At 43.5% G+C, this 15,871-nt stretch overlaps 1 protein-coding gene across 2 annotated transcripts in view; it reads left to right on the forward strand.

Annotated features, from left to right (window-relative positions):
* Positions 1-4,190: 4,190 nt before the first annotated feature.
* DTNBP1 (dystrobrevin binding protein 1) overlaps positions 4,191-15,871 on the forward strand; it is a 133,704-nt gene continuing 122,023 nt past the window's right edge. The window contains exons 1-3 of one of the 2 annotated variants that reach the window (XM_086706226.1): positions 4,191-4,383; positions 14,324-14,377; positions 15,609-15,659. In XM_086706226.1, the coding sequence (XP_086562352.1) occupies positions 4,328-4,383; positions 14,324-14,377; positions 15,609-15,659 (161 nt within the window). In that variant the 5' untranslated portion in view covers positions 4,191-4,327. The remainder of the gene's footprint in view (positions 4,384-14,323; positions 14,378-15,608; positions 15,660-15,871) is intronic. The other variant, XM_086706225.1, reaches the window with a different exon arrangement.

Consider the following 15,871-nt stretch of genomic DNA (forward strand, 5'->3'; position numbering starts at 1 on the left):
TTAATATATATACATTTTTAAATGTTTATTCATTTATTTTGAGAGATATGAGCACATGTGTGAGCAGGGAAAGGGCAGAGAGAGAGGGGAGAGAGAATCCCAAGTAGGTTCCGTGCTGTCAGCTCAGAGCCCCCACATGGGGCTCAATCCCACAAACCTTGAGCTCATGACTTGAGCTGAAATCAGGACTCGGACACTCACCTGGCCGAGCCACCCAAGTGCCCCTTATTTATTAGTCCTTTTAAAGCTTCCACTGTTTTTGGCTTTAACAGACAAATTAAAAATGGGATTAAAGTTAAATTAAAAGGGATTAAAAATGTTCATAAAACACCTCAAAACAAGGCACAAACATACCACAGACCAATAAGGCGATGTCAAAACAAAAATGATTGGGCACAAGTAAAGGCTATTCTCTAGTGACAGGCAGAGTCTTTTTGTTCTGATTTGGTGCTTTGTAGGAACCCATGAAACTTAGTAGATTGAAAATTTATGAGCAGAGGTGTTTATTTAATTGAATTGCAATAATAAAAGTTTATTATTTCCCAGTAGCTGTGGTTTCCCAATCTACTAGATACTGAGGCATCCGTCTCTATAGACTTGATCATTTGATCACCTTCTCTGTACCAGGTAGTATTTCTGGGAGGTGGGGGGAGGGCTCAGTAAACAGCACCCCTCTCTCTTACTTGTCTGGACCAACTGAGAAATAAGAGTGTCAGCATAAAGTGGCAGGAACATCACTTTCATTTCTGGTAAGGCTGACGAAACACATGGCTTATACAATATTCATGGGCGAGCAGAATTCCTGTTACTGAACCTCAGATTAAGACTTGCCCATCCAGTTACAGAAAATACCAGTCACCCCGACCTCCTCACCTGGCACCGGTCCTTATGGAACAGAATGAGTGTTTCTAGCTGGAAGTTTTCAGCCAAGATAAAGAAGAGAGGATGGGGCCAGGCCGCTTTGTTCCTAGCTCACTAACCTATATAGTCACCTCTCCTTGTCCGGGAAAGACCTAGAGTGTGTTACATCGTGGAGGAGATTTCTCCACGTGGAAGAAATCATCAAGTGGGGAGAAGAGGTGTTCCCCCCAACCAGAAGCCACATGGTTTATCTTATTGGATTCCTCCAACAAAACTATCAATATTCAATATTTCCTGGGTGTTTACTATGTACCATTCACTGTTTTAGGTGCATACAGAGCTAACTAACTAAGATGAGGGGGGTTTATATTGGGCCTGTCCTTACATAGCCCATCTCACTTGCCCCATTCAATCCCAGCCATCTTGGATCCAGTCTTTATTTAAACATTTGTTTTGTTAATCAGATTTGTTTTTTGCATGAATGTTTACAAATTTTGAATTTTTAAAAATAATGCATTAAAATATTATTCATCTTGGGTGCCTGGGTGGCTTAGTGGGTTAAGCATCCGACCTCAGCTCAGGTCGTGATCTCGTGGTCAGTGAGTTCCAGCCCCACATCAGGCTCTGTGCTGACAGCTCAGAGCCTGGAGCCTACTTCAGATTCTGTGTCTCCCTCTCTCTCTCTCTCTGCCCCTCCCTGCTCGCCCTCTGTCTCTCAGAAATAAACATTAAAAAAAATTTTAAAAAAGATTATTCATCTTGAATACTGAGCTTTCTGGCTCCCCTTAAATTTTGCACCTGAAATGAACACCTCACCTGCCTCACCCTAGTCCCAGTCCTGAATTGAAAATAAATGGTGTAAAAAAAAAAAAGTAGTAAAGAACTTTTTCTTAATTAAACAAATATTAGATAAATTGTCAGATAGTGATGTGTACTAAGTTGAGAAGCAGGCTGTGTATAGGAAGTGATTACATAGGTAAGTTGAATTATCTGGGGAGACCTATTTAAAGGGATGATATTTAAGCTGAGATCTGAATGCCAAGAAGAAGCCAGCAATGCAACATGCTGGAGAAAAGCTTCTGAAAAGGCCTCAAGGTGGAACTGAACCTGGACTTTTCAAGGAACACACACACAAGGCTACTGTGGCTTAAATGTCAAGGTCATGATAGGCGGGTAGTACAATTGACCCTTGAAAAAGGGGTTAGGGGCACAGATCCCCTCCCAGTCAAAAATTCACATGTAACTTTAGATTTCCTGAAAACCCAAAACTTAACTACTAATAGCCTACTATTAGCCAGAAGCCTTATCTATATAAAATAAATAGTAGATTAGCACATATTTTGTATATGTATTATATACTGTATTCTTACAATGATACCTAATTTTTTTTTTACTCATTTTTTTTTTTTGTATTTCTAGGCTATGCAGCTCATCTTCAAGCTTTTTCAAATCGTCACAAATCTCCCCAAAAATTTCCACTGTATTTATTGAAAAAAATCTGCATATTAGTGGACCCACACAGTGCAAACTTGTGTTATTCAAGGGTCAACTGTGCTTGCCTTGGATAGTATATCAGGGAGGGTTTAAATTTTAGGACTTTGTAATTTTATTCTGAGGGCATAGGAAGCAACTGGAGGCTTTAAAGCAGGAGAGCAACCTGATCTGATTGCTTTTAGATAATCCTCTTTGGCTGTCATGTCAAGGATGGATTACAAGGGTGTAGATGGCAAAAGAGTAGCATCAGGGGACCTGTCAGTGTTCCTAGTAAAAGTTGACAGTGCCTTGGACTAGGGTGACTATAGTGAAGATGGAGAAAGGGGAGCAGGTTCCAGGAATATTTTATTTTATTTTTTTAATTTTTTTTAACATTTTATTTATTTTTGAGACAGGGAGAGACAGAGCATGAACAGGGAGGGTCAGAGAGAGGGAGACACAGAATCTGAAACAGGCTCCAGGCTCTGAGCTGTCAGCACTGAGCCCAACGTGGGGCTCGAACTCACGGACCGCGAGATCATGACCTGAGCCGAAGTCGGCCGCTTAACCGACTGAACCACCCAGGCACCCCAGGAATATTTTAGAAATAGAGTGGGGACACCTGGGTGGCTCAGTTGGTTGGGTATCCAATTCGTGGTTTCAGCTCAAGGCATAATCTCACAGTTCGTGAGTTCAAGCCCTGCATAGGGCTCTGCGTTGACAGTACAGAGCCTGCTTGGGATTCTCTCTCTCTCTCTCTCTCTCTCTAAAAAATAATAAATAAAAAAAAATTATATATAAGAAAAGAAATAGAGTGGATTGGACCTGATGAGTTAATATGGGGGATGAGGAAGTGAGGAAATGGGTGATTTCAGGTGGCTTAATTTGAGCAATTTGGTGGTGCCATTTACTGAAATGGGAAAGACTGGAGGACGAGCAAGTTAGGACGTGAATATGCAATCACATTTTCAATTTGGGGTATGTTGGGTTTGAAATGCCTATCCGATACATGTTAAGTAAGCAACTGGTATGAATTGAAGGAGCAGGAGGGGGGACAGGGCTGAAGATAGAGAATTGGGCGTCCATCACTGCCTTGATAGAATTTCCAGCATGGTAGAGTGCACATGGAGAAGAGCAGGAGGCTGGTGATGGAGACTTGGGAGCAACTGTCGAAATAAGACTGGACAGGAAGGGAGAATAGAAGTATGATGTCCCTGAAGGCAAGAGAAGAATGTGTCTTAAAAATGGTATAAGGTATTGCTTTGAGGGTCACTGAAAAGTCGAGAAAAAAAATCAGGGCAGATTCGTGATAAATAGCATTGACAACATGGAGCTCACCAGTGACCTGACAAAGGCGACCTCCTTTGGTGTGAAGGGCACAAAAGCCTCATGGAGGTTGAAGTGGAAAAGTGGTGATGTGGAAACAGTTGATTATCCTTCCCATTTTATGAATGAAGAAACCAAGGCTTAGAATGGTTAATTCTCTCATCCAAGGGCAAAGTCCCTGGGGTCAGTTCCCGGACCCAGGCGATGAAGGTTTGCTTCAGGGATGTGCACTCTGTGCAAGAAATTTATCCAATTCTCTTCCAAGTCGTAAAAACCAACGCTGCTCTCAAAGATGCCCTCAACTGAAAACATTCTTTCACGATGCCACTTGTGTTTTAGAGAAAAACGAGAGGGCCCGGCTCGGGCTGCAAAAAGACATCTTTTGCTCAGCTGCGAGGGAAGGCCCGCCCCCTTTCCGCAGCCCGAGGCCGGCGCGGCCCACTGCGGCTGCGCGGGCCTGGGCGCGGCGGGGGCAGGGCGGGAGCGCCCGAGAGCGGGGCGGGAACGCGGAAGGGGCTGCGGCGCCGGGCGCCGACCGAGTCGGGGGCGGGGCCGGGCGCGACTGTGCGGGGCGCGCGGGTGACAGGTGTGGGGACGGCCGAGCGGACCCTGGGTGGCAGCAGAGGCGGCGGCCTGAAGCCTGAGGGAGGGAGATACGGCGGCGGCGATGCTGGAGACACTGCGCGAGCGGCTGCTGAGCGTGCAGCAGGATTTCACCTCCGGGTGGGTATACGGCGGGAGACGAGAAGGAGCCGGGGGCCGGGCCGGGCCGGGGCCCCGGACGCCGCCTCCTTCCCCTCCGCGCACCCAGTGTGCTCGGTTCCCATCCCGCACTTCCCGTCCCCGCCCCGCCGAGCAGAGTCACGAACTTTCCGGCGTCGGTCCGGCGGCGCTAAGTAACTTAGGTTCCAGCAAGCCGGCTCCGCGGAGCGCGCGGAGGACGGCCGGGCCCCGTCCCGGCGTTTGGGCGGCCGCGGGGGGGGGAGTCACGTGGCGGGCGGCGCGCCCCCAGCTTCCGCCGCCCGTGGGACTGGGCCCGCGTCCCCTCGGTCTCCGGAGCCTGCGACGCACCTGCCCGCTCGGGCCTCGGGCTCCTGCGGCCGCGCGGGGAGCTGGGCCCTCCGCCCCCTTCTCAGGGCGAAGGTCGCGGACTCCCAGTCTCTGCTTTCTCGAGCGGCCCGCTCGCGGAACCCCCCAGGCCTCGCCTGCCGCCTCTTTTCCTTTTGTTTTCTCTCGCTGCTTTTGCCCCGAGTTCGGCGCCTTGGTGAAGAAACTCTTGGGCAAGAGAAGCAGCAGCACTACAGCGACACTGTTAATACAGCTAGTGGTTAAAAGCGCAGACCAAGCGGTTCCCAAACTTTGCTTAGACTCACCTGGGAACCTTTAGCAATCTTGATGCCAGGTTGCCTCCCATACCGGTTTAATCAGGCAGGAGATGGGGTTTTAAAGATCCTCCGGGTGAGTGCAGTGTGCAGTGAAGTCCTGGAACCACAGGCGTAGACTCTCGCGCCAGACTGGTAGGGATCTCCTCTCTCCCACTAAGCCACTTATTTTTGCAAGTTCCTTGAGTTGTCATGCCTCGGTTTCCACAACTGTACAGTGGCGATAAAGATGGTACTTACAGGGTTGGGCAGATTAATGAATTAACGTGTAAAACGCGGCCTGTGGGACAGTAAGCCCTATGGCATTTGTGGCTACTAGTTAGGGCCTAATTCATTTTGATTTTTTCTTTAGGAAAGGCGTTCCTTTTATAAAGAATCTGTTACCTTTAGCTTACAGATCCTTTGGAGAATTTTCTGAATGAGGACATCTCAGTCATCTGGTTTTAAGTTTCCAATGAGCAAGGTGCTGGCTAAGATTTTATCTAATGGGACAAAAATGTTTGCATTGTTTGCCTTTTGGGTGCTGAGTGGTAACAGACTGGTATATACTTGAGCACTGACCACAGGTAAATCATTTTTGATAGTTATGGTTTGGAGTTCTTAAGAATATTATAGATGCTATGGGAGTCATTCGCTTATGGTGTATTTGCATGCTTGCAATTTTTTTTTTCTCATTTAAATTGAAAGAGTAATTTCTGAGTGTAAATTGTTGAAGAATTTCGGTAGGATACTGGAATAGTCTGCCTGTAGCATGAGAATGGTCATAGATAAACCCATCTGGTATGCCCGTTATCATTACTTCCACATTCTTTGATGACATAACCGTCCGTCTTCTGGCAGTTACGGTAACTGTCTAGGTTGTACGGATGCCTCAGAACCCATTCATACTCATGACCTTTGCTTAAGAACGTTAAACTTACAGGGGCACCTAGGTGGCTCAGTTGGTTAAGCGTCGGACTTTTGACCTCGGCTCAAGTCACGATCTCATGGTTTGAGGTTTCGAGCCCTGCGTCAGGCTCTGTGCTCACTTTGCAGAGCCTGCTTCGGATCCTCTGTCTTCTTTCTGGCCCTCTCCTGCTCCCCCCCCACCCCCCCGCCAAATAATTAAATGTTAAAAAAAATTTTTTTTTTTTAAAGAGGTTAAACCTAGAAATCTGGACTCTGGATCCAAACCATCCTGGGAGATCTGGATAACCTGAGTTTAGAGTTTAGGTTAGGAAGAGGGTTGGGGGGATCTGGTTAGAACCCCTTGGAAACTGACTTTACCACTTGACAATGTCATAGGCTGGGGCCACTTTGGGATTTAGACACCCTGAGAGAGCTTTCATTCCATCTAGGCACCTGGTCGACTTCTTCTGTGCAGGTTCCTCTCAGCTGACAAACCTCTAGACGATCGGTGTGTGCCATTTAGCCTGCCACCTGGCAGGGAAATAACTCCTCTCCAGGTGATGTCTGTTTTCCAGCTGACTGTCAGCTCGGAACTCTGATGTTCATTTTTGTCAGGTTCACAAATTTCCTATGCGACCCTTGCCAAGAAAGACTCCTCTTAATTCATCTTAGTAAACTCTTCTATATTCAGCTTGAGATCAGCCTATTTGACGTCATTGAATATTTTACCTTGACGAGGAAAGATGAAATTAAACACAGCCCACGTGTATATTGCACGAAGGCACTGAGGGATCCAGAGGTGAAAGGGACATGGCCGTCACCTCCCCCAAAAGATCAAATTGTGCCCGGCACACGTTTAGAACACTTGGCGTTAATGCCTGTAGAAACCAAAGCAGCTGGCTTCTAAAATGATTGGAAATTTCCCGTGTTGGGTTGCGCGAGGGAATCAGAAGGAAGGCCGGTCTGTTTCTAGTTCCTTCAGTGTTTCCGGTGTTGCTCCTTACGGTCACCCAGAGTGGTACCCTCTCGGGGCTTTTCTGTTCATTTTCACCTTGTGAGAATTCATGAAACTAGACCTTAAATGTAGGCAAATTAACTTTTTTTTTTTTTTAAGTGAAATAGGATTATCTTTATCAGTCTCACCAGGGAATGTCCCATTAGTGATAAAGCACACCTGAGGAACACAGTGAATTTCTACCTGCCATCCACACTTAGAAAAATGCAACTTTTTCTAATGAAGGCATAGGGGCCAGAGATGCTGATGGCCTGCTGGGGGCCACTGGGTTGTCTGTGGACTTGGGGTCTTTTTTTTATAAATTTTTGTAAGTTACAGTTATATCAAAATTGAGATAAACTCGGAAATTATATCATGTTCATTCTGACTTAAGCAGATGGCCGGCTGACCCCAAGGGCCTCGGGAGTGAGGGAATTGGTTCTGGGCCTCACCCTCTTCCCCTCACCTAAGTGAGTCTTAATTTGATTTCACTTAGAGCTCTTAGAGCCTTTTGGAGAGTTCACATAGAACATCCACTTTTTAAGGATTGGCTTGAGCTCTGAGGGAAACTTTTGGATGATACGTGGAAGCACACACTTCAGATCCACTCTGGTCTTTGAGTTTTACCTTTTGAGCTGTTAGGACTAGAAGCCTCAGGACTGAAGTAATCGGGTGCACAGAACCCTCCAGGTACTGAAGATCAGATATACTGACGGTTTACAGCCACCTGTCACCGCCTGGCGTTTCCGGTTTGTGATGCTCTGGGTTCTTGTGAGTAGGGATAGAAACCTTGCCCTGTTTCCCCCCTCAGAGGCCCCCACTGCCCCGCAGCCTTATTTCTCTGCTCCCTCCTGTGGTATCAAAACCTGCTCAAAGGAGAGGATCTAATAATCTAACTCAGTGTCGTAAAATGGTGAGATTTTGCCTAAAATTTTGACTCTTCCAGGACTACTCACCTTTTAAATAAGCAGGATAAAAAAAATCTCAATATTCAACCTGATTTAATAACTAGTGAGTTCCTACTAAGTGTCGGACAGTAGGTGATGCGCTCAAAAAGTGTCCTTTTGTCATGGCAGCTTTTTTCATTTCATTAAAAAAAAAAAAGATTTAAGAGGCTACACGCTCAGCTTTCTTTACTAATTAGTGTCTGTATCGGGCTAGATCCTGGGGCCACAAAAGCGACTGAAACAGTCTCTGCGTTCTGGATGCCGTAGACTGGGGCGGTGTCGTGGGAGCAGAAGGAACTGAGCATTAAAGATGCACATCTGGGGCGCCTGGCTGGCGGTGGAGCGTGCAGCACTCGATCTCGGGGTTGCAGCTTCGAGTCCCGCATTGGGTGTAGAGCTCACTTAAAAATAAAATCTTAAAAAAAGAAAAGAAAAGAAAAAGATACAAGTGATACATGCGTGAGCCCAGAGGAAAAGAGTCATTAATTCAGATGCATTTACAGAAGGCTTCAAAGAGAAAGTGGCTCCTCGACTGGGCCTTGAAGAATGAGGAAGGATTGTACTGGCTTAGGGTGAGGGCATTTCCAAGACGGAAGCAGTTGTGGGAGAGGAAGCTGGGAGGGAAGGTTAGTGACTAACCGAGGCTCTTCAAGTGCTCTGCTCAATTCACTCATTTATCAAATCCTCACTGAGTACTTAACTCTGTGACCGGCGCCATTCTGGAAGCCAGGGAGGTAGCAACAGAACATGGCAGGCAGCAAATAACGTCCCTGGGCTCATTCTATTCTGCCTCTAACGGGAGGCAGAATACTTAGAAGGTCCTAAGAGGTCTTGAACAGTAAAGCAGGCGAAGGGGCTCGGGGATGAGTCGGTTGCTACGTTGTACAGGGTGGCCCTCGCATATTTTTTACACCGACTGAGCCATTTGAAGGTTTTTGGGAGGAGGTAGTAGGAGTCTGCCCGTATTTCTGGAAGAAATTTGAGAGGTGGTGCGATGGGAGAGGGCTGGAGATGTGGAGCGGGGAGATTACTTGGGAGGCTGTAGCCGTGGGCCGGGGGAGAGATGATAAGTCCATGCTGGTAGGAATTTAACAAGGGGATGTGACAGGCCCCGGGTGGACGGGTAAACTGGGACATAGAGGAAGTGAAAAGGGTGGAGGAATATGGAGGGTGGTAGCTTTGAAGGGTCTTAGGTGAATGATGTCATTTACAAACAAAAAGGATTTTAGAATAGTTCTGAGAGAGAAGCAGTTGACCATGAATTTGTTGTGAATTTGTTGAGAGGTAAGGTGCGGCCTGACATCCAAGAAGCAATTGGAAGTTTAAGAAACCCTGAGGAGGCAGGTCGGAACTGACACGGTGGATTTGGGGTTAATTAGGGAAGAGATAGTCTAAATCCCTCTCCCTTTCCCGGGTTTGTGCAGCTTTTATGTGACTCTCTCAGGCTTCAGAGCTTAGGGGTCACGTGTACTTTTAAGTGTGATCCATGCTGTGTTTCCGTGATCTTGTTTTTTCTTTCTTTCTTTCTTTCTTTCTTTCTTTCTTTCTTTCTTTCTTTCTTTCTTTCTTTCGAGAGAAAAAGGTATGATAAACGTTAACGGGAAAATAGAATAGACTGGATTTGGATTTGCAAGCGGAATTTAAAGTCAGAATGATGGAGACATGAACGTTAAAGGAATTGTACCTTAATGATAAAAATGTGCTCATTAATATGTTTTTGTGGTGTTTTACAACAATCACGACAGCTGATGAGGTGAGCCAAGTAGGAAATTGAAGTGCAAATAAATGGAATGCCGTTAAGGTCACCCCGGGAGGCTGAGTTAGCTGGAGAAAGCACATTTTCTGATCATCCTTCATCGTAGTGCTCCCTATATCACTCTGTTTATCTCCTTTTTAAACCTGTCTTGGGGGCCGTTTTGCTAATCACCTCCATTTCTTAATAAGAGGCCCCCATTTTTAATATTTTTCTGCCAAACTTAAAAAAAATAAGCGTGCTGGTCGCAAATCAAGTGAAGTCTTTAGAACAATCTAAAAATAAATTAACAGGGGCGCCTGGGTGGCTCAGTCGGTTAAGCAGCCGACTTCGGCTCAGGTCATGATCTCGCGGTCCGTGAGTTCGAGCCCCGCGTCGGGCTCTGTGCTGACCGCTCAGAGCCTGGAGCCTGTTTCAGATTCTGTGTCTCCCTCTCTCTCTGACCCTCTCCCGTTCATGCTCTGTCTCTCTCTGTCTCAATAATAAATAAATGTTAAAAAAGAAAGTAAAATAAAAAAAAAAAAACAAAGTGTCAGGGTAAATTTGAGGTTTGGTGCTTTGAACTCAAAAGTGTATATTAATTAGTTGCTTTTGGTAGAAGACCATTGTCAGGTCTAAATTGATAATAGCCACATAGCAGCACTAATGTCTTCCTGGGGACAGTGTGGGATTAGGAAGAAGATTGGGAATGGTGGGGAAGCCTTTTATAGGAATCTCTACTTTATTTCACCTTGACCCAATAACGTACTTAGTTTCTTACCTTTATTGGTGGAGATCATTTTTATTATACTTTTCATTTGAGTTAGCTCTGTTTACAGAATGCTGCCAAAGTCATATTTGGAATTTTATTTAATTCCTGTGGCAAATTATTGTGGTCAATATAATACTACCGTTTTATATATGAGGAAACTGGGGTATTACACCTGGCTCAGTATTTCCTTCTTAGTGTGTCATAACATTGTGGGACATTAAATAGCTGTTATTTTAGTGGGTTGTTCCCAGCACAGAATCACCGTGGGAAGCTTTAAGGAGAATCGTTGCACAATAAAAACAGTAAGCTACCTTTAGTTGAATTCTGGGCTTTGAGGATGTATTTCAGAAAGGAATGTTTTGCTTTTTTTGTCACTTGTTAAATATACCTGACCTTAAACATATGTGTATAGATATATATAGATATCTATACATCTATATATATCTATACACAAACACACACACACACACATATGTATACATATACACACACAAACTCACCTGACCTTGTTTTTTCTCAACTTAAAGTAAGAATAATAGTCATTGTAATCCTTTGTGTTCCTCTCCTCAACTTTCTTCACTGTTTTCATCTCCTTAGAGCTACTTTGTTTTCTCCATCAGTTTCTGTTCTGAATTTTGGCACACGTGATTTATGTGGAGACAGCATGATGAGAAAAGAGTATCTAAAAGACTGTTTATTACAAAAATGTTTTTATAAAATTTCAGACATAAAAAACTGGAATAACACAGTGAACCCCATAAATCCATTATTCAGATTCAACAGTTGTCAACTATTGCCACATTTGCTTTGCCTCTCCCACAGTTATAAAATAAATCTTAGATTTGTCTGCTGCATCTCTCCTACATCAGTTTGCATCTCTAAAAAAAAGTACAGGGGTGCTTGGGTGACTCAGTCTGTTGGGTGTCTGACTTCGGCTCCGGTCATGATCTCGTGGTAAGTGATTTCGAGCCCTGCATTGGGCTCTGTACTGACAGCTTAGAGCCTGGGTCCTGCTTTGGATTTTGTGTCTCCCTCTCCCCCTTTAGATTCTGCCCCTCCCACGCTCATGCTCTTTCTCTCTCTTAAAAAATAAATAAACATTAAATTAAAAAAATACAGACATTACATACATTCAGTGCCAACGTCATACTTAATTAACACTGATTCTTTGATATTATCAATTATCCAGTCCATAATCAAATTTCCTGGTTCTTAGAAATGTCTTTTTATAGTTGATTTGTTCAACTCCAGATCAAATAAGTTCCACACATTACGTTTGGTTAAGGTCCAATTTTAAAGCAGATGCTTGTTAAGGAGCCACACGGAGAAGCCCTTACTGACCCAGCGATTTTGTTTTCAGCTGCCTGTAACATTCATTCTTTCTCTCTTATTCTAAACTAATTTTTTGTTTTTGTTTTTTTTGGGGCGGAGGAGCACCCCAAATTTGATATAATTGAGAAAGTATAAGTTTATATCAGAAACAAATATTTGAGGAGTGCCTGGGTGGCTCAGTCGGTTAAGCGTCCCACTTCAGCTCAGGTCATGATCTTACAGCTCGTGGGCTTGAACCTGTGTTGGGCTCTGTGCTGACAGCTCAGGGCCCGGAGCCTGCTTTGGATTCTGTGTCTCCCTCTCTCTGTACCTCCCCCCACTCATGGTCTGTCTCTCACAAATAAATAAACACTAAAAAAATTAAAAAAAATAAATATTTTGAAATATCAACCTCCACATTTGCTGGACCATATGATAAGAGTGGTCCAAAAAGGATCTTAACGGTTCCCTTGCAATATCCTTGTCCACCTAACTGTATGCAATTGTCCTGAATCCCCCAAAATAATACCAGAATCCTTGTGAGCATAATGTCCTGCTGTGTATCACCATCCTAGTATAATTCTACCTGGGATGTACAGCTAAGCGCCTTTCTCAAATTTTGGAGTGGAGGGGATAGAGCGTAACTGTCAGAAAAGCTTTTCCTAGGTGTTGCTTAATCTTAGTCTAAACCGGATTTACCAATTGCCAAAGTAAGCTTGGAAATTTATATTATTTCTGTAGGACAGTTTAGACTTTTTACATACAGCTCCCTAGACTCATCTGGGGAGATATATACAAATGAGTTTTCAGTTAAAGAGATTGCAGAGTCTCTTTAACAATGTGGAAAGTTCATCTCCTCATTATCTTTTTGAGAAACAACAGAGTAATATAAACATTTCTTGTATGAAATTGGCATTCCAGTTTGTTTAAAAAAAATAAAGGCCCTTTCTGGTACTTAGCTGGGCATTATTGACAAAGCTCTAGTCCTGTGTCAGGACTCGGACGTGTGGTGGTGAACTACACAGGGTTGGGGCATTCGTAGGAGAGCCAGCTTGTGCGTTAGGGCAGTTTCTGGCTGAGAGCAGTAAAGTCTGTAGAGGAAGGTGCACTTATTTCTAGTTTTACCAAAGACTTTTTAGGGGCTAGTGGTGGTACTGTGGTCTGTGTTTCACACTCTATTTAGAAATGAGTATTTGTTGAAGTATGCACATTAAGAAGAACATTTACAGCAATATCGCATTTTATATGAGAGTCGCTCATGATTTAGTAGTCCCTTTTTGGCAACCTCTATTGTATAGTACAGAGCCGACAGCCAAAAGAAGGTGAAAGCGGGCCAGTGAGGCAAAAATAAATTGTACAAAGTCTGCGTATTATGTAGAGAGGCGAACCTATTTATTCTGTGCATTTTCTGGCCCATTATCTGTTTTCTAGCCCGGTAATTTATAAGCATTTTTTTTTTTCAACGTTTATTTATTTTTGGGACAGAGAGAGACAGAGCATGAACGGGGGAGGGGCAGAGAGAGAGGGAGACACAGAATCGGAAACAGGATCCAGGCTCTGAGCCATCAGCCCAGAGCCCGACGCGGGGCTCGAACTCACGGACCGCGAGATCGTGACCTGGCTGAAGCCGGACGCTTAACCGACTGCGCCACCCAGGCGCCCCTCTAGCCCGGTAATTTAAAACAAATAGTGGGGAGCCTGAGTGGCTCAGTCAGTTAAGCCTCTTGATATCAGCATGATCTTATCATGATCTCACCGGTTCGTGAGTTCCAGCCTTGCGTTGGGCTCCATGCGGACAGCACAGAACCTGCTTGGGATTCTCTCTCTCTGCCCCTCCCCCCCCCCAATATAAGTAAGTAAATTTTTTTAAAAAGTAAAAAAGCGGATAGGGAGGGAGGAGGCTGCAATAGTTAAGTAGCCAGCAGAAGCAGGAAGTTATCACAGATAACCAAATGACCAGTGTTGGAGATAGAGCGCTTAAATTTAGAAAAAACAGACACAGGATCCCAAACAAACTCAGATCCCCGTAGATTGGTCTCACGTTGGCAAGCGAAGAGCTATTCCTCGCTCGGAAACGTCTGAGGAGATGGCTGTTTCGCCACAAAACGTAATCGATCGTATTCATAAAAATGACCTGGAGTTAGCAGAACATGTTAAATAGAGTGTATCGAGTCCTCTTTCATGAGAAAGGTTTGTAATATACTTTAGAAAGCTTTTTATCAATGTGTAAAATTTCACAAAATGTCGGTACTTAAAGAGCTTTGAGTGCCCGGTTATAGGTCTACTTAATAAAACGTGCTGCTTTGATAATCTTTGTTACCTACCAAATTCACCTGTGTGAACTGCTGCTTTTTCTAATGATGCCAGCTAAGTGACATTTCTCTAGTCTGATCACACTTCGGGATTGTTTCTAAAAAAGGGATTGGGGCAAGAACAAATACAAAGGTGCTTGCTATAGATAGTCTGTTTTGGGTGTCTTACAGTAAACACTCAAGTACTTGTCTGTAGTGGTGCTTAATTCTTGTCAAGAAATTATTAGCTTATCTGACCTCAAATTATAACAACTGTGAAATTTATGGTTGAAAAGAAATCTCTTAACCTGTAAAGATGTGATATTTTCTACTTGTTGAATTATAGGCTGAAGACTTTAAGTGACAAGTCAAGAGAAGCTAAAGTAAAAAGCAAACCAAGGTAAGCCTGTGCTAAGATTTAATTTCCTGTGATGTAAATTTCATACGACGACGTTGGGGCTCTAGTTGTAATAGTATTGTTACTTTAATGAATTTTGCATTTGTTGAGCACATTTGACTGCAATCTGATTATAATTTTGTTAACACTGGAAAGTTTTCTGATAAAATTGTAAAATGGTTGAGGAAGTGGTGAGATGTAGTTGTATCATTCTAGGACAACCAGTGGTTATTTTATTGTTTGATCACAATTAATCATTTCTGTATATTGAACACAAAGTAAAAGTCCTGCGTTATCGAGAAGCAGATTAATAATGAAACCATACTTGGCAAGGGAGCCTCGTTAGCTGTGTCACTTGACATGTATGAAAACCAGTGTTGTGCAACTTTTTCATTTTTTTTAAATAAGTGAAGCATGACCAAATTTCACTTTCAACCTAGTGATTATGAGCTTTTTATTTTTTTAAATTATTTTTTAATACTTACTCATTTTTGAGAGACAGAGTGTGAGCAGGGGAGGGGCAGAGAGAGAGGGAGACCCAGAATCTGAAGAAGGCTCCAGGCCCTGAGCTGTCAGCACAGAGCCCTACGTGGGGCTTGAACCTGTGAACTGGGAGATCGTGACCTGAGCCAAAGTCGGACACTTAACTGGCTGAGCCACCCAGGTGCCCCGAGATTATGAGCTTTTAAAAAAAAAAATTTTTATCATGTAGTATTTTATTAAAGTGTTCATTGTATTATGTGCTAAGAAGGATCTGTAGGGCAAAGTGATGGATGATAGTACATTACAGTATTTTATTTTATTTTATTGCATTTTGTTTTATTTTATTTATATTATTTTTATTTTTTTCCTAAATGTTTATTTTTGAGAGAGAGTGTGAGCATGAGCGGGGGAGGGGCAGAGAGAGAGGGGGACAGAGGATCTGAAGCAGCCTCTGCTGTCAGCAGGGAGCCTGATGTGGGGCTCAAACTCACGAACCCTGAGATCGTGACCTGAGCTGAAGTCAGATGCTCAACAGACTGAGCCACCCAGGTGCCCCTACAGTATTTTAATTGTGAAATAAAGTAGTACATTTCTCTAAAAGTTTAGGTAAACTGTCATTAGTAATTTAAAAATATTTCACATCATAATTATAATGTCAAAATTCTCATATAGGTTTTTGTTTTTGTTTTTATTTTTAGTCGGCCTAAATCAGAAAGAATTTTAATAAAATAAGTGGGGTTTTTTTTGGCAGGACTGTTCCATATTTGCCAAAGTACTCTGCTGGACTAGAATTACTTAGCAGGTAAGTGTTTTCATTTAAATAACAAGATTATGCTTCTGACTGTTGCCTAAAAATATTTTATAATTTTATAAATAGAAAATGTAAAACAACTAAATCTTACCCAAACATAGTGATTAGAAATTACTTACTTGTTCATTTCCCTGAAGGGTTTTTACTTTTCATTGATTAGTGCAAAGGCCATTCAGACTTTGAGCAGATTGATCACTATTATC

The sequence above is a fragment of the Puma concolor genome, chromosome B2 (assembly GCF_028749965.1).
Source record: "Puma concolor isolate L17-30 chromosome B2, mPumCon1.1.hap2, whole genome shotgun sequence".
In the NCBI taxonomy this organism is placed as follows: Eukaryota; Metazoa; Chordata; class Mammalia; order Carnivora; family Felidae; genus Puma; species Puma concolor.